At 40.5% G+C, this 23,044-nt stretch overlaps 1 protein-coding gene across 2 annotated transcripts in view; it reads left to right on the forward strand.

Annotated features, from left to right (window-relative positions):
• Window positions 1-23,044, forward strand: part of FAM120A (family with sequence similarity 120 member A) — a 76,799-nt gene that overhangs the window by 42,666 nt on the left and 11,089 nt on the right. Inside the window, exons 8-15 of one of the 2 annotated variants that reach the window (XM_020803641.3) lie at window positions 637-724; window positions 4,382-4,606; window positions 6,532-6,706; window positions 9,923-10,172; window positions 11,423-11,537; window positions 14,733-14,942; window positions 17,365-17,548; window positions 19,177-19,314. In XM_020803641.3, the coding sequence (XP_020659300.3) occupies window positions 637-724; window positions 4,382-4,606; window positions 6,532-6,706; window positions 9,923-10,172; window positions 11,423-11,537; window positions 14,733-14,942; window positions 17,365-17,548; window positions 19,177-19,314 (1,385 nt within the window). The remainder of the gene's footprint in view (window positions 1-636; window positions 725-4,381; window positions 4,607-6,531; window positions 6,707-9,922; window positions 10,173-11,422; window positions 11,538-14,732; window positions 14,943-17,364; window positions 17,549-19,176; window positions 19,315-23,044) is intronic. The other variant, XM_072989662.2, reaches the window with a different exon arrangement.

Below are 23,044 nucleotides of genomic sequence, written 5' to 3' on the forward strand. Positions count from 1 at the left end.
ATTTTAAGTAGGGTTGATCTATATGTTCCAGAGCAACCTGGGGAAAAAAAGAAGGCAAAAACAACAATAAAATACAATGGCCAAAACCCCTGTTTCATGGCTACACAAAGGGCCTAACTTCTGGAAGCAAATTGCTCCAAGTTAAGAATCCATCTTAGACATTATTAGTTTCAGGTTGCATCATATAACTTAGTGTGCAGCTGATAATGTTTATTCTGATTTCTTACAATTCACCTCCAGAAGTTATGCGATTTGTGGTACACCAGCATAACTTGGTAAGTTTTGGCCAGGATGGTATAGTGAAAGTCTTAGTGTAAGGATATGCTTATATGGAGACAGATGGTTCCTTAAGTTACCCTAAACCAGTGATTCCCAACCTTGCAATTCCCAAAAACCCTGGTCCACGCAGCTGGTGGTGAAGGCTTTTGGGAATTGTAGTCCGGGAACATCTGGGTTACCCAAGGTTGAGATGACTGTTCTAGACTCAGTGAAGACATTTATAGGCCATAGCTGGAATTGTAACCTGAATCTGAAAGCTGGGGAAGTACAAAAAGAAATTCATGTTTTATTTTTGTATGACTTTACAGCAACCTAGATTTTAATGCTGACAATAAAAATTGTGTGTTCTTCTTTCAGTCATGTTGGTGGGAACAAACTGAACTGGGAAAAAAAAGGAAACAAGTCAGAAAATCAAGCACGTGGGGATCCAGGAGACCAAACAAAGGTAGCATCATTCTTAGTAGTCTCTTAGCACTACTAATGAAACTTTCAATGAGTCATTGGACTGCAAGCCTGTTCATGTTGTTGTTGTTGTTTAGTCGTTAAGTCATGTCTGACTCTTCGTGACACCATGGACCAGAGCACACTATGCCCTCCTTTCGTCCACTGCCTCCCGGAGTTGGGTCAAATTCATGTTGGTCGCTTCGATGACACTGTCCAACCATCTCGTCCTCTGTTGTCCCCTTCTCCTCTTGCCTTCATACTTTCCCAACATCAGAGTCTTTTCCAGAGAGTCTTCTCTTCTCATGAGATGGCTATAGTATTGGAGCCTTAGCTTCAGGATCTGTCCTTTCAGTGAAAACTCAGGGTTGATTTCCTTCAGAATGGATAGGATTGTTCTCCTTGCAGTCCAGGGAACTCTCAAGAGTCTCCTCCTCCACCACAATTCAAAAGCATCAATTCTTCGGCCGTCAGCCTTCTTTATGGTCCAGCTCTCATTATTTTAGTACTTCCTCATTTAATGTTTATTCACCTTGTGTCTTTTAATTTCATGGCTGCTATCACCATCTGCAGTGATCATGGAGGTCAAGAATGTAAAATCTGTCATTGCCTCTACATCTTCCCCATTCTGTTTGCCAGAAGATGATGGGACCAGTGGCCATGATCTTAGTTTTTTTGATGTTGACCTTCCAACCATTTTTTGTGCTCTCCTCTTTCACCCTCATTACGAGGTTCTTTGATTCCTCCTCACATTCTGCCATCAGAGTGGTATCATCTGCATATCAGAGGTTGTTGATATTTCTTCCGGCAATCTTAATTCTGGCTTGCGATTCATCCAGTCGTGCCTTTCGCATGATGTATTCTTCATATAAGTTAAACAAGCAGGGGGACAATATACACCCTTGTCGTACTCCTTTCCCAATTTTGAACCAGTCAGTTGTTCCATATTAAGTTCTGACTGTTTCTTCCTGCCCCACATATAGATTTCTCAGGAGATAGCTAAGGTGGTCAGGCACTCCCATTTCTTTGAGAACTTGCCATAGTTTGTCATAGTCCACACAGTCAAAGGTTTTTGTGTTGTCATTGAAGCAAAAGTAGATGTTTTTCTGGAACTCTCCGGCTTATTCCATAATCCAGCACATGTTAGAAATTTGGTGTCTTGTTCCTCTGCCCCTTCGAAATCCAGCTTGTACAGTGGTGCCTCGCACAACGATGTTAATTGGTTCCAAAAAATTCATCGCTGTGTGAAACCATCGTTCTGCGAAACACCATTTCCCATAGGAATGCATTGAAAACCAGTTTATCCGTTCCAATTGGAACGGATTGCCGTCCTTAAGCGAAAATCACCATAGGAAACATTGTTGAGTGAAACCCAGTTCCCCAATTGAAATGCATTGAAGCCGACTCAATGCATTTCAATGGCTTTGCAAAGTCCTTTTTCGCTCCTGTAAAAGTGTCTTACAATGTTTGGAACATGCTTTAAATGCTTGCAATCATTAGCCCACCTCCTGAACCCTATGCAAACTTAATGTGGTGTTGTTCTGAGTCGTCATCAGTTTTTGGTGAATTTTTTTTATTCTCCATTGAAAGCCTTTGAACGGACCGTTTGAGGAAATTGCCCTGGTTGATAACATTGTCAGTCTTATGCCACAGAACTTTGATGAATAGGATTTTAGCTGTTGTATTTGAGATGATATCAAGGGCTGGGGTGGGGAGGCTTACTTCTTGCTTCTTTTGAGGTAAGAACATTATGGAAAACAGGAAGCGATCCTGGCTCCATCTGTTGGCCAGTGGCAGAGCATCGGCAGAAAATGTGCTTCTCCCTTTCATACAAGAAAGAGCAGTTTCTCAAACTCTGATTTGTTGCCAGATGGCTGAGTGGAAAGGAGGCACGATCTGATATTAGGCCCTGCCCTGCAGGGCAAAGGGCCAGTGGGGAGTTTGTATCTCTATGTCCTAGGCAGAACATACCTGATTATTTTATGGCATATCTTGTGATAGTTTTTAACAAACATTTCTCAAATCTTAATGGAAGTGCAATGAAAGTCATGTGTTCCAGCATGTGAAGAACTTTATTTATCATTCAGTTTAATATAATTTATGCATTAGCTTTGTGATATGTGTAACTTTATTGTATTTTAACTTTCTGTTGTATTCCAAGGCACAATGGGTTACAGTATAGTTAGAATACAATAGAAAAATAAAACAATAATGTTACAAATCATAGAATATAATTAAAATCAATTGTTTTGTTGAAATAAAACTGAAATTAATATTGACCCCCTTTAAAATTTCTCAGTTAATATACTGTGATTGGGTTCCTTTTCTAAGATGGGCGGGCCAAGGGATTCGGCGGGAATGACAGCCGGAGTCGATGTAACGGTCAAAAAAGGATTGGTTTTATTAACTTTTCCATCAAGTAACTCTGGACCGAACGGGTCCGGCAACTCTTCATTTGTTAACATGTTATACTTCTTGGGTTTTACCCCAGGTCCCATATCTTTGGTTTTTACTGTTTCTTCCCCCCCCCCCCCCAAATGAATGGTTGCACTCTGATTCGCGGTTGACACAGTCAGCACCGAGCAGGTAGTCCTGCAGCAAGGATGGACCACAACCGAAACCTCCAGCCTGGGTAGGAAAAGGCTGGCTCCACCAAGGGTCCCTCTGTCCATCGCTGGGCAAGAAGCCAAACCCACTCCCGTTTTCCATCCCCCTGGATGCTCACCGGCTCCAATCTGTCCTATCTCTTTTGGTAGAGGCAACAGACCATCTTCCTTCATCAAGTTCGGGAAATTCTTTACCAATGTTACGATCTTCTCTCTCTCTGCGCCTGTCTCTCTTGTTTGTGTACTCTTTTCCTCCTTTCCTCCCTCTGCCCCTCTTTCTCCTCTCTCCTCCTTTATAACCTCGTCCCATCTCCACTCTCCTGACTCCTCCCCCCAGTCTTTCGTCCTCTCTGCCAGAAACACCTCTATCGCTTTATTAGTCATACATTCATCATCGTCCAGTGTGATTAATTCCCCTACAGCACATCCCTCATTTGCTTCTTCTTTAGATGTCTGTGAGGACGGCTCACTTTTATTCCTTTGCTCACATATACCAATACTCATTTACTTTAAAAAGGAGAAAAAAAACTATCATTTAAATTCTTGTGGTTTGAGGATATTAATTGCCAACGACCTTAGATTAAATGGTAAGCCAGGAGGGGGCCAGTTTAGCCTCTCTTTTGCAAAAAGTTCCAGAATCTGGGATTGGCCAGATGGGCCTTTGAAGGTGGTAGTACCATGAGAAGAACCTCTCCAGATAGCCTTTTGGATTGCCAGGACTATTGGCAGCAATTTCCCAGCTTTAAATAACTCCCTACCCTCTTCCATGGCTCTCAAAGGCGTCCTAGAGTGAAGGGGATCCCTAAGGATCTGTAAGTTGGGGAAGGGAATGGGAAGCATTGTCATAGCTCGTGATGTCACTAGAGTTGCACAGTGTAACTTACACCAGTAGGATTCCAGTCATGTGTATTGTCCTTGTACCTGGAAATATATTTTAAAAAAAAACTTTGCTTTCCAAATGTCAGATATGCTTGATAAGTATTATTTTTATGCATTCTCACTTGTAAAGAAAAAGAAAGTTTCCCATTCAGAGACAGCTGTTTTGTGAATTACAGGCAGAAGGTTCCTCTACTGTTTCTTCAGGAAACCAGGCAGCTGAAGTTAAAGGGAATCAAGCCAGTAGTACACAAATCCCTTGTCTGTTGTCGATGCCGACGAGGAACCATATGGACATTACCACTCCTCCATTACCTCCTGTAGCGCCTGAAGTATTACGAGTGGCAGAGCACAGACACAAAAAGGGGCTAATGTACCCATACATCTTTCATGTTCTTACCAAGGTAAGCTTTTCTGTCTTAGGTATTTGTAAGACAGGGCTTCTAAAAACATAAGTGAATGCTCACTGTTGTTTCTTCGCTTTCATGTAATCACAGTATAACAGGTAACATGGTACCTTTTGGTTCCACAAAGATGACTCTTAAGGTAGTACTAGAAATGTTTACAAGTACTACCATAAGTAGTACTTGGGGGGAAGAACTTTTTTGTGGTGGGAGAACAGTTGTGAAACTTTATCTGCTTTAATCATTAATGATATGTGAAGGGTGTTGTGCACAATAGCATGCCTTCTGCTGCTACACCCAAGATTCTGTAGAATGTATGGGTATCATAGTGATTTAATACAAGTGTTGCTCTTTTTTTTTTTTTTACCTTGATCTCTTGCCAAATCATAGCGCCTGCCTGGTCCTTCTTAGAGTTCAACCCAGTGGACATGAATTGAGCAGTTCCTTCCATTGCCTTCATCTTGCAGAATTCTGCACAAAGGCAGGTGGGAGGTGTATAGTGAGTGATGCTGTTGAGAAACAGTGGCCTGCTCCAGAGTTCCAGAATTGTCAAGTGCCCCACTGGATCCTAGTCTCCTTTTTGAGGAGCAAGATTTCCATACATGACCAAGTCTTGAGATATTGTTGACTTTTCTTCGTAGTGCATGTGAAACAGGCATGTGGGTGTTTTGATGCCTGCACAAAACTTGTCAGAACATTCTACAGCTCAAATCAAAAAGACAGTTAGGATAACCTCCCTTATGTCCATGCATCTAGTGGTTGTCCCTCAGTTCCTTTTAGCCGCTGCTGAAGATACTTTTCAGAACGTGTTCCTGGATCTTTTATTTCACTTACCAAATCACTGAGAATGTATCCCACCTGCTCACCACCTGTTGTTCCATATTTTGGTATATGTCTTTTAATTATGCATTAAAAAGGCTGTGTCATACATGACATGTCTTACATTTATTTATTTCCTGTACTTGTATATCACCCAATTAGTGCAAAGCGCTACTCTGGGAGGTTTACAAAGGGAATACAAACAATGTAATATAATAACAAGACATCAATAACAAATAATTTTAAAAATCAAAAATAATTAATTAAAATAATCTAATAAATCTAACATAAAAGCCAAAGTTAAACATTTGGGGTAGAACTTTAAAAAAAAAACTTTACTCAGAATAATTCCTTCTCTAAGAAGCCTTCTTCAGAGCTACTTGGACCCCCTCATCGTCTTGTCTTTTGCTCTGTATTTCTTCCCAGCCCTTATTGCCCTATAAGTTTTGCGGTAAGACCTTCTGGCACTATTTAGTAGTGCAGCGCCAGCACAATCCAAATTATACCATTAATTAATTTTGTCATTTAATTCCATTGCAGATGACAAATTCGTAGCAATTCATTCCATATCAAGTTGCTTTGTTTGCATGCTTGCATGTGTGTGTTTGTATTTATTTTAAATGAATCAACTTAGCTAAACTTAATAGGAGACTAATGAGGTAATACCAGGGACAGGGTTGGCTGATCAATTAAGACTATAGATCTAGTGACCAAGAGCCTGGGTAGAATGGTAATAAGAGCTACAGAGCTAGGACCTGAGAAATCCAGGTTCAGATCCATCCTTAGTCATTAAACTTTATGTTTGTCCTTGGCCAGGCATCATAATCTACCTGATCAGGTGATTTATTCAATAAAATGATACAGCAATATCTTAGAGGAAGGACAGGGTAAAGATAAAGTAGGCAAAGAGATTTTGGTTCAATTTTGGACCTTTGATTATTTGAAATACAAAAACATATTATGGTTTTATACGTTAGTGTGTTTTTTTTAATACTGTGTGAGTGTTTTATGAAAATTGTACCTAGAATGGGCAGGAACTACACTGCTAATGTAATGCTTAAACCTACAAGTGTTTGTACCCTATTAATCATTTTGTTCATGTACAGGGTGAAATTAAAATAGCTGTTTCTATTGAAGATGAAGCAAACAAAGATCTGCCTCCTGCTGCTCTTCTTTATAGGCCAGTTCGTCAGTATGTTTACGGAGTCCTGTTCAGTTTGGCAGAAAGCAGGAAAAAAACAGAGAGGCTTGCATTTAGAAAGAACAGACTTCCTCCAGAATGTATGTATTTGCGATCTTTGGTTTCCTTCAGCTAAGCTCAGACAACACACCAAGCTAAGACTTGTAGCAGCCATGGTTTTTAAGAAGCTATGATTTAAGATTCGAATCATTCAGGCAGACTGTGGTTTGCAGATGCCTGATAGCTTTCATCTGTCACCTGCTCAGCACTTCACCTTCCATTCTACAATGTGGTTTTGGATGTGAGGAAGTGCAGTAACTGTGCTTTATCAGTTTCGATATCATTCCACAGTTGCAAACCCATGTCAAACCATGGGTTGACAAGTCACCAATGTCAAGTGAAAATGTGCCATCAAACAATGAGAGATTTCAGGAAACCATTGTGCACGTAGGCACTAATTATAGCAACTTTCTTTGGATTGTATGAGGAATAGTTCCTTGTTCTATAATGAAAGAGCCCTCAATAACTACGTGTCTCATATGCGAAATAGTGGTGTCTAAAGAAGAGCCTCCGCTAAGAAACCTGAGAGCTAGCTAAGTTAATATGAGCGAGAAGGCAACCTTTTAAATACTGGATGTTTCCTAAGCTATTTCAGAGGTATAAATACTAAAACCAGCCCTTTGAGGTATGTGCAGGTCAGTATGCGTAATTTAAAACTGAAAAACTCATGCAAGCCCCTACACAAAACCCTGCTGCCATTTTCTGAATAGTCATGTAGACTGTGGATAATGCTGTTCCAGTGATTTCTGGTTAACTACCATTAATTTTTAATCCAAATGGTAGGCATTTGTTACTATTAATGCACTGATAAGGAGGCATTTATTGCAAGATATCCTTCACTAGTGATAAGCAGTCGTTGTTGCCATCCACAAGTGCTTGTTCAGATCGTCAGATTCTTACGTAATTTTGTCCTATTTTAAAATATAGTCTGGTCTCCATAATGGGCTATATTTTGTCTTTAAAAAGTTTGATAATTTTTTTGCTGCATTCATATACTAAACTACCAGTGTACTTGTAAAACTAGTTGTTCATGCTTCATCACTTTTTTGGAATATGCCTCTCATCACTGGATTTATTTTTACTTCTCTTCTTATCAATATTTTGGGGAAAGGCGGTGATAACTCAACAGAAATTTCATTTTTGGATTCAGGTTCAACTTCTTGTGGTCCTCCTCCCATACATCTAAATTTACTTAAGCTAGAAAGGAACATATGTTAGTCCTGTTTCCAATGCTTTTTTTTAACCACAGGTAGACAGTGGCACTGCAGGTTAAACCACAGAAGCCTCTATGCTGCAAGGTCAGAAGACCAGCAGTCGTAAGATCGAATCCACGCAATGGAATGAGCTCCCATCTTTTGTTCCAGCTCCTGCCAACCTAGCAGTTCAAAAGCATGTAAAAATGCAAATGCAAGTAGATAAATAGGTACCACCACGGTGGGAAGCTAACGGCATTCCGTGTCTAGTCACACTGGTCACGTGACCACGGAAGCTGTCTACGGACAAACGCTGGCTCTATGGCTTGGAAACAGGGATGAGCACCGCCCCCTAGAGTCAGACAGGACTGGACATTTGTCAAGGGGAACCTTTACCTTTAGACAGTAAATATGTCAGCGCACTGCCACTTCGAATTCAACTTTCTATTTATTTTTGAGGACTTTTTAAATCCATGTAGTGGAGGACTGAGTGAAGCACTGTTGCTTAGTATTTTGTGGTAAATAGGTCTCTGTCCTGAATATACACACAAACAAATTGGGAATGATGTTGACCAAATGGCATTGTATTATGCCTTCTTCTCTTTGAAGATTTATCAGCTGTATATAGCTTATATTTTGTATTAACTACAAAAAATACTTCAAAACATAAATTTAAGATGGAGTCCATTGAATTAGGAATTAGAGAATCTCTAAAGTGAAATTTGTTGCAAACCTTAAACTACTTTTCATTTCTATTGCTGTATTCAACACAGCTGTACTAATTGAGGCTCTTGAGCACTTTAAATATGTGTCACTTTCCACATTGGACATCATCCAGTGGAAATGTGTGCTGCATAAAGTCAGCTGAAATAAAAGTAGTGGTTCTGATGCATCTTGGATCCAATTCAAACACTTCTGTATTGCCCTTGCTGGATAGGACAGGATTGCCACATTCATTTCTATAGGTCTCCTACCCATGAGGAGAAGAAGTAGAGCTTAGGAGTTTACAGGACTTGGCGGGCAGAAAGTTGGTTTTCCATAAACTGCATTCCGTTCATTAAAATAAACTTACAATGAAAGCCAAGAATGCATATAAAATAAGGAAGAAACCCTGTCTTTACTGGACCTGCACTTAAGTCATGCACTGTAGAATGAGCTACCACTGTCCTCTTTCAGTCCCCATGTTTGAGACCACATTGTTCTCTCTTGGATTACGCTATCTTGGCTAAATAATTCAAGATGCCAGTCAGCCTTTTCCTTGTATGTAGTCCTTTTCTCCTGCCTCTTCAGCACATCTACAGTAGTACCTCAGTTTACAAAATTAATCCATCATCCGGGACATTATGTAATGCAGATATTATGTAAACCGGCACATGGATTGCCATAGCAATGGGGGCAGTGCTAGAAACCTCCAGGCGCAATGTGTCCTTTTCGTACAATTAAACCCCATAAAAATGTAAACCGAGGCATTTTTCTTACAGATGTAGGTTTGTAAACCGACAGTTACGTAAATGGAGGCGTACGTAAACCGACGTATGCCTGTAAAAGCAAAACTCTTCACATAGCCAGTTTTTATTCTTGTTCGAACTAGGTAGTGGCAGTTTACCAACTCCCTAATGTGTTGTCCAAAGCTACTAAATAAGTGTTTTAATAAAAGTAGTATTCAACACTCACTCCAGAGATATACAGAATCCTTAGATTGGTAAAAATAAAGGTCCATTGAAATGAAAATGCTTCAGTCTCAGTAATGGAGGCAGTTAACAGTTACCTATTTATTTTTATTTTATTTTTTTATTTATTCGATTTTTACCTCGCCCCTCCAGACAACATCTATTTGAGATAGAAAGCAAGTAGTAAGCAAATATGACACTTCTCAATCTAAAATATAGTTCATGTTTAGTGTTAGACTCTCCTGTGAGGTTATCTGTGAATTGTTGCTGTTCACTTCTAACATGTATGAATTTAAAGTGAACATACTGACTGGAATGCACTCTGAGAAAATAGCTTCATTCTTTGTACCCAAAGGTCAAAAGTGTTTGGTTTCCTTTTTTCATTATTCTGCAGTCTCACCAGTGATAATTAAGGAATGGGCTGCTTACAAAGGAAAGTCTCCCCAGACACCTGAGTTGGTAGAAGCGCTTGCCTTTAGAGAATGGACTTGTCCCAATTTGAAGAAGCTGTGGCTAGGGAAAGCAGTAGAAGACAAGAACCGACGAATGAGGGCATTCCTGGCCTGTATGAGGTCAGACACACCAGCAATGCTAAACCCAACTAATGTGCCCACTCACCTTATGGTGCTCTGTTGTGTGTTAAGGTGAGTATTTTGGACGGCTTTTTAATTCTACTTGAATTCATAATTTTTTAAAGAATTGTTCACTGGTATAGTATGACTTCATGGCCACTGGCTGAGCATTGCCTACATTTTGTTTTATTAATGCTACGTCTGTCATATATGGAATTAATAGCCTCAAGTTTATTGTTACTTATTAAAGAATAATTTCCATTTATGAGAAACGAGGGGTATTAAAAAATTTTCCCTGGGGAAGAAAGGAATAAAAGGGTACAATCAGTTGAGGGTTTTTTTGGGGTTTTTTTTTTTTGGCAGACCCCAATTGGCAGAGGCTGCTATGCCCATAAAACCTTGCATCTCCCACAGAGCTTAGCTCTAGTCACTTATTTGCACTGCCTTCTCCACAGGATGAAAATCGCTGCAAGAGTATTCATTAGTTTTACAAACATGAAAATACCTGTTAGGATTTTGATGGCTTCATTAAAGCCCCCAGAAATCTGACTGGGAGGATCCATGCAAGGTTTCTGGAGGCTGTGTATCATGAAAACATACCATGCCTATCAGTAAGATTATGTTTATGTGGGGATGTTGTCATTAAAATGGCTCGCCGTGTAATTGTGTAATGGCCAGACTATGATTTAGGAGACCTGGGCTCAAATCCCTACTTGGCCATGAAAACTCATTAGAGTGATAAAACCAATCCTTAAATATCTCACATACCATACCTTGAAAACCCCATTAGGGTCTCTATAAGTCCATTCTGATTTCATGGCACACATCACACATATTATTAATATGTTGATAGTAACCCCAGAATTTTACAGCTTTGGTTTCTTTGTGCAGCCTGATTATGGGTTATATCAAAAATGAACCTATTGTGCCCTTATATTTGTGGAAGGATTGAAATTGAAAAGATGCTCCCACCAAAGGGGAAAAGAGGCAGACTTCACAAAATTCATCTTGCTTCTTGAAGCCTCCATAATTGTCTCCTAATGGTGCTGTGACCCTTCAGACAAGCTTTTTTTATGGGCGATTCAGGGTAAAATGGAAACTGATGAATATTACCTTCCTATTACTTCTGATATGTTTAGTCACCACCTCTGTAAATTCCATTGATTCAAATGTGCTGCTTTAGTTGCAACTTGCTCTGCTAAGCAAGAAGATTTCACCCATTAAGTGCATTATTTTTATCTTATAAAATCTTGGTGAAGCTATGTTATACAGAGTTTAAATTAATACTATTTAAACATCTCTTAACAATGTTAAATCCATAGGTATATGGTGCAATGGCCTGGGGTTCGGATACTTCGTCGCCAGGAACTTGATGCCTTTCTGGCTCAAGCTCTGTCTCCAAAATTGTATGAACCTGACCAACTACAGGAATTAAAGGTGATCTTTAAATTTGGTTTCTGGGACCTTTTGTTATATACTACTAAATCAATAATTTTGTAGAATAGTACAGTTCTTGGTCGATAATCTTCATTTTGTTCAGCAAAAGATTAGATAGCTATGAATACATTTTAGTTTTAGCTCCAGGTCACTTAAAACTTGATTGCTATGTTGAATTTAAAAATAATTTGCTGGCTCTTTGCTTTTCTTTACTTGGTATTGCATTTGCTTCATGTTTGACATCTGGCTTTCAAATTTCTCTCCTGGGGAAACCTTCCTACATCACTTCTTCCGTTTCATTTCTTCTTGCTAGGGAATGCTTGCATGTCACCCACACGATCCCTGTGTGTAGCAGAGAATTTGGGGAAAGGCGAAATAGGTGTTACGGTGTTATTCTGAACAAGCTAGAACACCCTAGCCTACAAGGAGCTTGGCAGTCCTCCACATGCGTAGTGCAGGAAATAATGGGCAATCTATATGTCAGACATTTTCTGCATTGTTGCCTTTAAAGTTAGCAAGGAAGAGGGTGATTTAAAAAACAGTGTGTGTTTACTTAGACTGGATTTTGTTTTTATTTCGTTTGCATTTCAGCCAGTAAATTCCTTTTCCAAAATCTGTTGTTTTAGAAAACAACATTTAATGCAAACAATGTTGAAACTGGCAGTTACACATAATCTGAATTCATGGCTCTGGATCATATACTTTCAGTTAAAACTGTTAAAGAGAGAAGCATGGGAGAAAATACTTGGTGTCAAGAAAATAAACATATAATGAGATTATATGCATTATTTTACTGAAGGCCCTCTACTGCACTCAAACAATAACTATCACCACATATCCTGGGATCCTGAGAGGATGCCCTGTGTATCTCACTGGGAATAATATTGATCCTGCCCTGTGATCTATTTTATGCCTTCTAAATATCCAAGACCTTCAGTTTCAAATAAATATTGTCTATGATTCTAGTAAACAAAAAATTTCACAATTTGACCACTCCCCTTGTCTCTAACCAGATCTAATGCTGTAGTGCAAATGATGTGTGGGTAGCATGATTAATTTTTAAAAAATAGAATGTGGTTTGTATCAAGGCTCTAATTACTTGCAAGTTAGTATGTTTTAATTGTTATAGAAACTAGGTTATTTTTATTTTGTTCTTGTTGATCAGGAAATACATGAAATGCAAATGGGAAAGTTGATTTAAATCCTTCATTTTTATGATAATTTAAATCTGTGCCTCCTATTACAAAACCCTAAACACTTCTGACGAACCCCAAGACTCCTACCTGACACCTTTTGCCATTGTATGTTCCTGAGCCATGGACTTGGCTCTGTCCGCAAAAAAGTGATGCTGCCTGCTATCATAAGTGATGTGTCCTTAACAAATAACTTGTGGAGGCACACATTTTTGGAAAAGCTTCTCAAGAATATTTAAGTACAGAGAAATAATTTGATTCCTAATAAGATGCAACAGCATGGGTGTGGGCTTTTTGGTAAATGAAGCTTTTTTTGTTAAAGTTCTGTCCCTTCTGAAAGAGCCTTCTTGGTTTTTGCTTGTCTTGCCTCTTTCTGTAGAACTTCCCTTCCTCATTTTTCTGTCTTTTTTTTTTCTCTGCTACTGCTCACTGCTTCCCTGCTAACAACTTGTACTTCCTTAGGGAGGCCAACCTCACACCATGGCTCTATCGTCTGGTATAGGCTAGAGTTGAAGACAGGATGCTGGGCTAAACTGATCATTGACCAGACCCAGTAAGACAGTATTTGTATTCTGAATGTAAATTACCCCAGTTTAATCAGTATGAGCTTAGCGATACAGGTGAGTGACTTGGAAAAGAAACATACCTGGATGACACTAAGTTACGTACTTTATCAAGAATAAAGAGCAAAATTATCCATGTTGATTTTTATTTTAACGTTCAAAATCCAAGCATGTAGATAATTTCTGTGTGCTGTCCTCAGAACTCTGTATTGTATTGGTAATCTAGGTTTGACAGTCTAGGAACTAGAATACCATTTTTCATCAGTAGTAGTGCATGCATCATATCACTTTTGCCATGTTGTCCACCACATATAGCACTGAATTGCCATAACACGACAGCATCTGTTGTAGTTTTGATATTGTGAATATGAGTTTGGTTCATAGCAATATTTTCTTTTATTAAGGGTCTGATTCACATTGAAAATTTGATCAAATTGTTACTGCTGCATAATCACCACCTCCTTTTTGAGGAAAACTGGTCGATGAATTACCGTCAATTATAATTAGAAGCAGCTCCTCAGGTTGCTTTTATGCCTTTAATTGAGAGTAATGAAAATGTAAATGCATTAAGGCATGTGTCTTGTGGTTCAAGTGCCACAGAACCAGACCAGTCCTTAAGTTGTGTGTTAAAATCTTTATGTTTCTAAGTATTAATATTTTAAATATACTGGTAAAAGGGTTATGTCCAGATTTTTGTTGCAGATATTTCTTGTTTGGTTATTTGGGATAACTTAAGAGACCCTTCTGTAATTGCTCTAATACTGGAGTATGTTTTTCAAACCAAGCACTTTTCCCTATGGGATTCATTTATTTAAAATATTTTATTATTACTGAGAACTTCTTCAGACATCCTTTGCATTCCCTTGCCCCTTGCGAAGCTTGTCCTCTCTAGCTCCCATAACCACAGAGAGAAATGAATAATCCAGCATTCCTACAGTAGTGCAGAATCTTCTGTAACAATACCAAAGCAAACCCTTTTTTAAAAGAAGGTCAGAAGGTATCCTTTATTCAGATAATTGGAGATCTCTCGATTCACCCTTCAGTTCTCCTGTGATGGTGGAGTGATGGAAGATTTGTTTCCTTCCCACAGAAAAACGGGTAGAAGGAAAGGAAGCAGTGACCTCCAAATAGCCCACTCTCTTTTCAGCCATAACCTATTTCAGAAATGACATTCTCATTTGCATTTGTATGGCATGGAAATATGTGCTCAGTGGCAGTTTAATACAAAGAACAGTAAAATGAACAACACTGTCCACAGACTTACTGTGGGATTTCAGACATGTTATATTTAATGTGAGGTTAAATAGCTTTACCTGTAAACAGCATTTCGTTCCTCAAATGGCAGCTTCTTAGTACTATTTGTTTTGTTTCAAAGGAAACTTAAAGCTTAGAACTTTGTATGGCACTTAGTCAACCAAGACTTCAATTCTTTCTTAAAGATTGAAAATCTAGATCCTCGAGGAATTCAGCTGTCAGCATTGTTTATGAGTGGTGTTGACATGGCATTGTTTGCAAATGATGCTTGCGGGCAGCCGATTCCATGGGAGCATTGTTGTCCATGGATGTACTTTGATGGGAAGCTGTTCCAGACTAAACTCATCAAAGCAAGCCGGGAGAAAGTTCCCCTCATTGACCTCTGTGATGGTCAGGTATGTTGCTCCCAGTTTTGTGTGACACCTTTTGGAATGCAGTGTTTTAAAGTGAAGTCTGTGAGTTACAAATCTCTGATAATAAATTACTAAGTATTGTAATAGGCATGTGTCTCTCTGTGTGTAAAATAAGTGTCTGGCCAATTATTTCCATTATGTGTCCTCCCAAAGAGGCCATTGGCATGCAGAATGCTGCATGTAATGTATTCATTTAAGTTAAGCAGTCGGTGATTGCTTTTAAACAGTACAGTGGTGCCTCGCTTAGCGAGTGCTACATTTAGCAACAAAATTGCTTTGTGACGAACTTTTTGCAATCACAAAAGCAATCGCTTTGCGACGTTCCCTATGGGGGAATTTCGCTTTGAGATAATCGGTTCCCTGCTTTGGGAACCGATCATCGCAAAGCGACCATTTTCGCACAGCTAATCGGCGGTTTCAAAATGGCCACCGACAAAATGGCCGCCCGCTGTTTTCTGGGATGGATTCCTCCTTAAAAGGCACCGAAAATGGCCACACTATGGAGGATCTTCGCTGAACAGTGAGTTTTAAGCCCCTAGGAACGTATTAATCAGGTTTTAATGCGTTTCTATGGGCTTTTTAATATCACATAGCGACGTTTTCGTTCAACAGCGATTTTTGCGGAACAAATTAATGTCGCAATGCGAGGCACCACTGTATATGATTTTGTAGCAGTGCATGTTAGATGCATTTGGAAGGTGGTCACTACATCTTGTTGTGCAAAATGGATTAAGAATAAACGGTCTAAAGAGATACTCCAAAGTTATAGCACATTCCATGCCTTTGAGCTAGAATTGCTATTACACCCACCCAGCCTTGCCACTGCTCAAATTAGAGGAGTTGGATGTAGATATATGTGATGCATGTCAGCTGATTTAGACTTGTCCCTCTCCCTTTTGCAATTTAGTAGTCCAAAGACATGGTTGTTCTTCCTCTCTGTCGTCCAGGAAGCATGGTGCTTTATTTGTTTGTTCCAGAGCAGTCCTGCTCTGGCTTCCCTCAAGATCAGAATTGGCCCCTCAGAAACAAAACCATTTGCAAACTCCTCTGGTACCTTTAAAAAAATGCATGAATCCAAACATGTCCTAAGAAAAATAATGTCCTTCCTGTACCCAATACATAAGGGAATTTTAGATGCAGCTTTCAGTGTTTATATCTCAAGCATGCACTGGATCAAACCAAAGGCTGGTCTATGTTCTCACAATAGCCAGTTGAAAGCCTACAGCAAGATAGGAGCCCATAAGAACATAAGAAGAGCCCTGCTGGATCAGGCCAAGAGCGCATCTAGTCTAGTGTCCTGTATCTCACAGTGGCCCCACCAGAGGCCTCTGGGAGCACATGAGGCCACTAGAGACCTGTCCCCTGCACAATAACACTCCCATGCACCTTTTCCCAATTTAATTTTAATGAGAGTCAATGTGCCTCTAATACTGGAGATAGTATTTAGCACTGTGACTTGAAGTCAGCGATAGCTGTGTTCTCCAGGAATATAGCTAATCTCCTTTAATACCATCCAGATTGGTAGTCATTGCCATTATCTCATGCCAGCAAATTTGATGGTTTAGCTGTGTGATGTGTGGGAAAGTATTTCTGTCTATCCTGAATTTCACAGCATTCACTTTTGTTAGGTGACCTCAGTTTTTAACATTATGCAATTGGCATTACATTTTATCTAAATCATGCAACATTTATATATATCTATACTCCCTACTTGAAGTTAAAATGTTACTTTTCTCATAAAAGGATTGTTCCACCCTCTCCATCATTTTTACCTGTGGTTTACTACAGCTTTTTCAGTGCAGCAAGAGCCTTTTTAAAGGCATGGTGACCAGAAGTGTAAACAGTGTATTAGTATAGTCACATAAGGGACTTTTGTAAGATTGTTACAATACTAGCAATGTTTTAAATTCATTTCCTAATGGCTGCCAGTGTGCCTTTTTTCACTGCAGTTGCATTTTCATTGAGCTATCCATTATTGCACCAGAATCACTTTCTTGGAAATAATACATTAAGGAGAATACTCATTTCAGAGCAAGAGAGTGTGTGTGTGTGATAATGTGGATAGTATCTTTTCAGTGAGTCACATTCATGTTTGTGGTTGGCTGACTAGTTAAGTGCTTGTCACTGTCATCACTTGAAAGTCTGTTTAGAAGTGAATCAAACTGCATACTTTGAGTATGCTTGCATTGGCTGGATCTGTCATTGCTGAGCTTCCAGCGGGTGGCCCAAACTCTTTTATTTTGTCTGGTCTTTGGTTTTAAAATGAATGTGTAAAATTTGGACTTTAAAGTTGATTTCAGTCTGTTTTTAAAGAATATCTTATTGTACCTTGCACAGAAAAGCAATTAAGAACTGCTGTGAATGAAACAGTCTAAATGGATTGGTACTGTCTCCTTTTTTGTAGGCTGAACAAGCTGCCAAGGTTGAAAAGATGCGTCAAAGCATCCTTGAAGGCTTAAATTTCTCTAGGCAGAACCATCCACTCCCTTTCCCACCACCACCTGCCATGCCTTTCTATCCAGCTTCTGTATATCCTCGGCACTTTGGGCCAGTTCCACCACCTCAGGGCAGGGGCAGAGGCTTTGCTGGTAAGTATATTTCACTGTTGCAGCCTGTAGCATTTCACCCAGAATAGGTTCTATGAACGTTGGAAGTATTATAACACAACTTACTGTGGGGTGCATGTACAAATTTGTGTACATTTAAAATACAGGTATAATTTCTATATGCACCTCATATTGGAATAGTAATGCACAGGTTCCTTTCTGCTTACTGTCTGTCACAACTGCAGCATTTTGCAATTGTGTATTTATCTTGAATCTAATTAAAAGTTATATTTAAATTAATTAAAATGTATTGTATACACTGAAGTGAAGACAGGAAGATAAATGTAGCTGTTTTGGTTGTACCAATTGGCTGCATCCAAATAGTTGTGAGCCAGATGAAGATAGTACATTCCTACATGACTCATGGAGTATTTGTTGTGTATTATAGCATTTCTCCTTTTTCTGTAGGTACAAGAGTCCGTACACCACTAGGATACCTTTGGAGTTTAGTTTCATTTTTAATATGCCATGTTCTGATGCAAAAATTAAAATAGCCCTTTCATCAGGAGAAGACAGTTTCTACATGGAACAATTCCATTAACTACAAACAAAATTTCATTTGGAAATCATGTTACATATTGGGGCGGAGACAAAGAAGGAACTTAAATCATAATCCTGATCCAAAAAAATTGACTAAAATGGATAAACAGATCATTAGAACAGAGCGCAGTTCATCTTACCAGCTGTTGGAATGACTCAGCTGATACAAAAATATCTTCACAGCTTTTGAAAGAGACAGGAATAAATTGGTGCTGATGATTAGAGAAGACAATATTAAACATGTAATTTAATTAAAATACAGTTTTAAAATATAGATTACCTTAATTCTTAATTTTAGAAGAAAGAGAGACTTCCATCTTCCCCGGTATTTATTTTTATCACGTATCTTCAGACTAGTACCATCCATGAAGTAATGGAAGCATGGATATGTGTAGTTGATAACCTGAGAAGATATCCTGTATAAATTCAGTATAAGCTGTTCCGGTCCCAGACTTGTTAAATGTAATCACTTAGTGTTTAGAAGAAGTTGGGTCGTCATGAGCAAAACTGTGAGGTTACTTTTATAAATACTGTAGATTACAAACTGGTCAGTCAGCATGTTCGGCTGCTTCTGAATAACGTGCTGTATGGTAAAGGTAAAGGTTCCCCTTGACATATAGTCCAGTCATGTCTGACTCTAGAGCCCGGTGCTTATCCCTGTTTCCGAGCCGTAGAGCCAGAGTTTGTCCGTAGACCATTTCCGTAGTCACGTGGCCAGCACGACGAGACATGGAACACCGTTACCTTCCCACTGGTGGTGGTACCTATTTATCTACTTGCATTTACATGCTTTCGAGCTGCTAGGTTGGCAGGAGACTGTATGGTAGTTGACCATACAATCATAAATTGTTCAGAGCTCCGTTAAGTTCATCAGTTTCTGGCTGGGTGATGGGGCTGCCGTGTTTTTCCCTTCGGCTGCAAAGTCAGCATATTTTCAAATGTTCCATTCTGTGCTTTTGAGAGAAACTGCTCACACAAAGAGATCAGTGGCATATTGTTCGGGGGAGTTCCAACATGATCCCCCTTCCCCTCACAGTTTTCCCCTGTCTCTTTTCCCCTGGGTCTCACAGGAGTCTATGGCTTTGGAGGCCCTTATGGGGAAGCAGTAGCAACAGGCGCTTATCGGGCCTTCCGGGTGGCTGCTGCGGGAGGACACTCCGGAGCCTTCTCGGGCAATGACAGCAACAGGACTAGCAAGTTTCAGGGCGGTAATTATACCAAACCCCTTCTCTTAGAGCTTGCAGCAACAGCCTCCTTCATTTCTCTGGTCTGAGACTTCTTACCAATGACCAGCTTCCTTTTCCTTTCCCCCCACCATCCCCCTTTAACTGTCTGCAACTGTCAATCCTTTTTTGTGGCTTCTGTGAATCACAGTCTGGGTGATCTGCGCCTGCGCAGAGCCTCATCAGAAAGTTCTAGAGCTTCTGCAGTAGCAAAAAAACACTTTAGAATAAGGCCCCTCCCCCTTGTATAAGTACCTTGGCACCAAGGCGCCCCTTTCAGTTTTCTTTCAACTGCTGCATTGAGAGCCTCACTAGAATGGGATGACATTCGATTGATTAACATCTCCTCCCAGTCCTCAATATTCTGTTCTTTCGAGCAACCCTTCCGTAGTTGCTTCACCTGACAGGGTCGACTCCAAACAACTAGAGACCATACCGTATTCGGTAACATCTGATTGTCTACCACGCCCACCTCAGAGACATTGACCCCAACAGTCCCTGGAGCTCTCTATTTCATCACGCGTGGCTCAGACCCACTTTCAGCACTCTCACAGGGTTGCCATTTGCCTTGACCAGTGCTCGACCGGACAAACCTCCAGTCAGCCATTTGCTCTATCCAGCTCGGCCATCGGTGTCAAAACAGCCATATCACTGTGACCCGCATCAACTCCAACCTGCTCCCTACCTGGTGCCTAAAAGGCCCAGGACAGTCAAGCAATTTTCTTCTACACGCGAGGCTTTTACAGCTCCAGCCTCCCAATATTTTCCTGCTGATCCAAACAAGTAAAATCATTCTTCTCGCTCGACATCTCCAGCATCTATATACTCCACTGCTTTACCAGCACATCAGCAACCTCCATTTCAACATCACTGAGACACAGGCTCTGATATCGATGATCCTCAATACCCATCCTGATCCATGGACACTCGTTCTGTCCCTCTATTGATGCACAATTTTTGTCACCTGACAGAACCAAGCCATCGAATTCGACATCACTATGACCCCAAGTTCGACACCAATGTTCAACCATATCAAACGAGATCTATGAACACTCGGATGACATCTCTCAATATCGAAAATCCCAGACACCGACAAATGCCCATGGACACGCTGTCTCCATTGACAAATGTCAATACTATTGACACTCAACCTATCAACATCAAAGTCGATCAACAATTGGTCGACTCCTGAAGCGTTTCCAGTTATTCCGATCATAGATCCAGACCTTAGACACCGTCAGTATTACTTACCTCACCGGAATCTAACCTTGTCGATGCTGACCCACCATCACCAGTGGAAGACTTCCAAACTTACGCCCAACTTATGATTCGTATGACTCAGTCTCTCAATCTCCAAATCCACCATGTTTCTATATATCGACGATTGGCTCCTCGTAGCTCATTCCGGTCGCAAGGCCCAACAAGACACTCACTTCACCTTTACCTTTCTTTGCTATCTTGGTCTCGGTGTCAACGAACAAAAATCAAATTTGAAACCTACAAAGATTATTCATTATATAGGTGCATGCATAGATTCCACACAAGCTCGCACCTTTCTTTCTCCAGAAAAGAGAGAAAATCTCATTGCATTACTTCAAGTTTTCACCTCTCATGCTATGGTACCTGCCTTGACTGTGCAACATGTACTAGGCACTATGGCCTCTATGACTTCAGTAGTGTACGTCTCAATATGTGCGTCTCAATATGAGATCTCTTCAGTTGTGGTTTCTCGCCCTCTTCAACCCGCTTTAAAGGTTTACCCCAGAACTCACCTCCCAACTTCAGTGGTTTTCCACCCACCCATTCTGACAACCACAGCCACAAATACAGGTCACCACCGACGCCGGCCTCACAGTCTGGGGTGCTCACTGCAAATCTCTAAAAATCCACGCCAAGTGGTCTTCCAGAGAGAAGATGAATTAGAGCTGTTGGCGTTTATAAAAGCTTTCAGAAATCTCCTTGCTGGCAAGATGGTACAAATTGCCACCTACAACCCCACGGCAATGTACTATATTCTGAAACAAGGTGGCACCCAAGTCCCCTCTATTTAGCCGTCGACCTCTGGGAGTGGTGCCTAGCACATCATATCAGCCCCACGGCTTTACACATTGCCGGCCATGACAACAACTTGGCCGATCTACTCAGCCGCACAAACTCTCCAGCTCACAAATGGGAGTTAGACCAATCAGTTTTTCTTTGCCTGTGCAAACGATGGGACAAACCAACTCTCGACCTCTTCGCCTCCTGTGTGAATCGGGAGTGTAAACGATACTGCTCCCGAGCTGGCATCGGCAAACACTCCCAAGGAGTTACATTTGTCAGCTGATGGCCCAAGACCCTCATTTATCTTTTTCCGCTGTTCCCGCTTCTTCACAAGGTTGTGGTTTGCCTACAAGGAGACAAACCTGATGCCATCGTCATAGCTCCTTAGTGGCCGAGAAAACCCTGGCTTCCAGTCCTTCACAATTTCTCATCAGACGTTCACCACCTTCCTCGCCTGCCCCACCTCCTCATGCAGAACAGCACCCAAGTACTCCACCCAGACTTACCTGTTCTGCACCTGGCAGCATGGAGGATTCTGCCTTGCTAATGAATGTCCTCCATCAATCAAAGAAGTCCTCCACTAGGAAGACTTACCTGGACACAGGTGCCCACTTTCATCCAGTATTATAGACTAGATCTCCAGCAGAAGTCTGATGCGGCCTTTGGACATGCTGTTCTAGCCTCTAACTTGGCGTGACACCCTGCCTCTGGGTGAGACATCTTTTTAGTCACTCAGGGTGTGATTCACAGAGGCCACGAAGAAGAACGACAGGTTACCCACCTGTAATTGTAGTTCTTTGATTGGACCTCTGTGATTCACACATCCCACCCATCCTCCCCACTGTAACGCCATTCTGCTCAATGTAGCGGCAGGTGACACAACTGAAAGTGGAGCCTTGGCACCATGGTACTTATACGACGGGGAGGGGCCTTATTCTAATGTGGTTTTTGCTACTGCAGAAGCTCTAAAACTTCCTGATGAGGCTCCGCGCAGGCACGGATCACCCAGGATGTGAATCACAGAGGTCCACTCGAAGAACTACAATTACAGGTGGGTAACCTGTCGTTCCTTTGCAACCTGCTCCCAAGTTTGTTGCCCTGTTATTGACTAACTGCTGCTACTCTGCTAAACATCTGTCAGAAGTTCGTGGAAAACTCTGTTTTGCCTATGTATACATGTATTACCTGGAATACTGGAAAATTAGTTTATTTTGAAATCTGTTGTTGATGAATGTTGTAGAACATACTGTACAGTGACACCTGAAAGTCTTTTGTATGGCCACTGTTTCGTGTAAGTTCCTATTTTTAAAAGGACCTTTTTTTTAAAAAAAGATTTATTCTGAATCTACTACTTTTTATTTTTAAAAAGGTAGACAAAAATCCGTCAGTTTTAATTACTTCCTAAAAATTCCTATACATTCTCTAGCATCAAAGCTTTAACAAATTACAAACACTTCTAGCTCTTGGTAACCTAATAAAACAGTTGGTGTACTACGAGAGCTCATAGTACAGCAGGGGAGGAACAAACACTCATGAATTTGCAAGTAATGCTGTAGTAATTAGTGCAGTAACATTGTGGCCTAATTTGTAACCACTTTACTACCCATTTTTAACCCTTTCATTGTTGTAGGTTTTATTGGTCATATCTAGCCAATGTTCCTTGCCTAGATGG

This window comes from Pogona vitticeps, chromosome 2 (assembly GCF_051106095.1).
Source record: "Pogona vitticeps strain Pit_001003342236 chromosome 2, PviZW2.1, whole genome shotgun sequence".
Classification (NCBI taxonomy): Eukaryota; Metazoa; Chordata; class Lepidosauria; order Squamata; family Agamidae; genus Pogona; species Pogona vitticeps.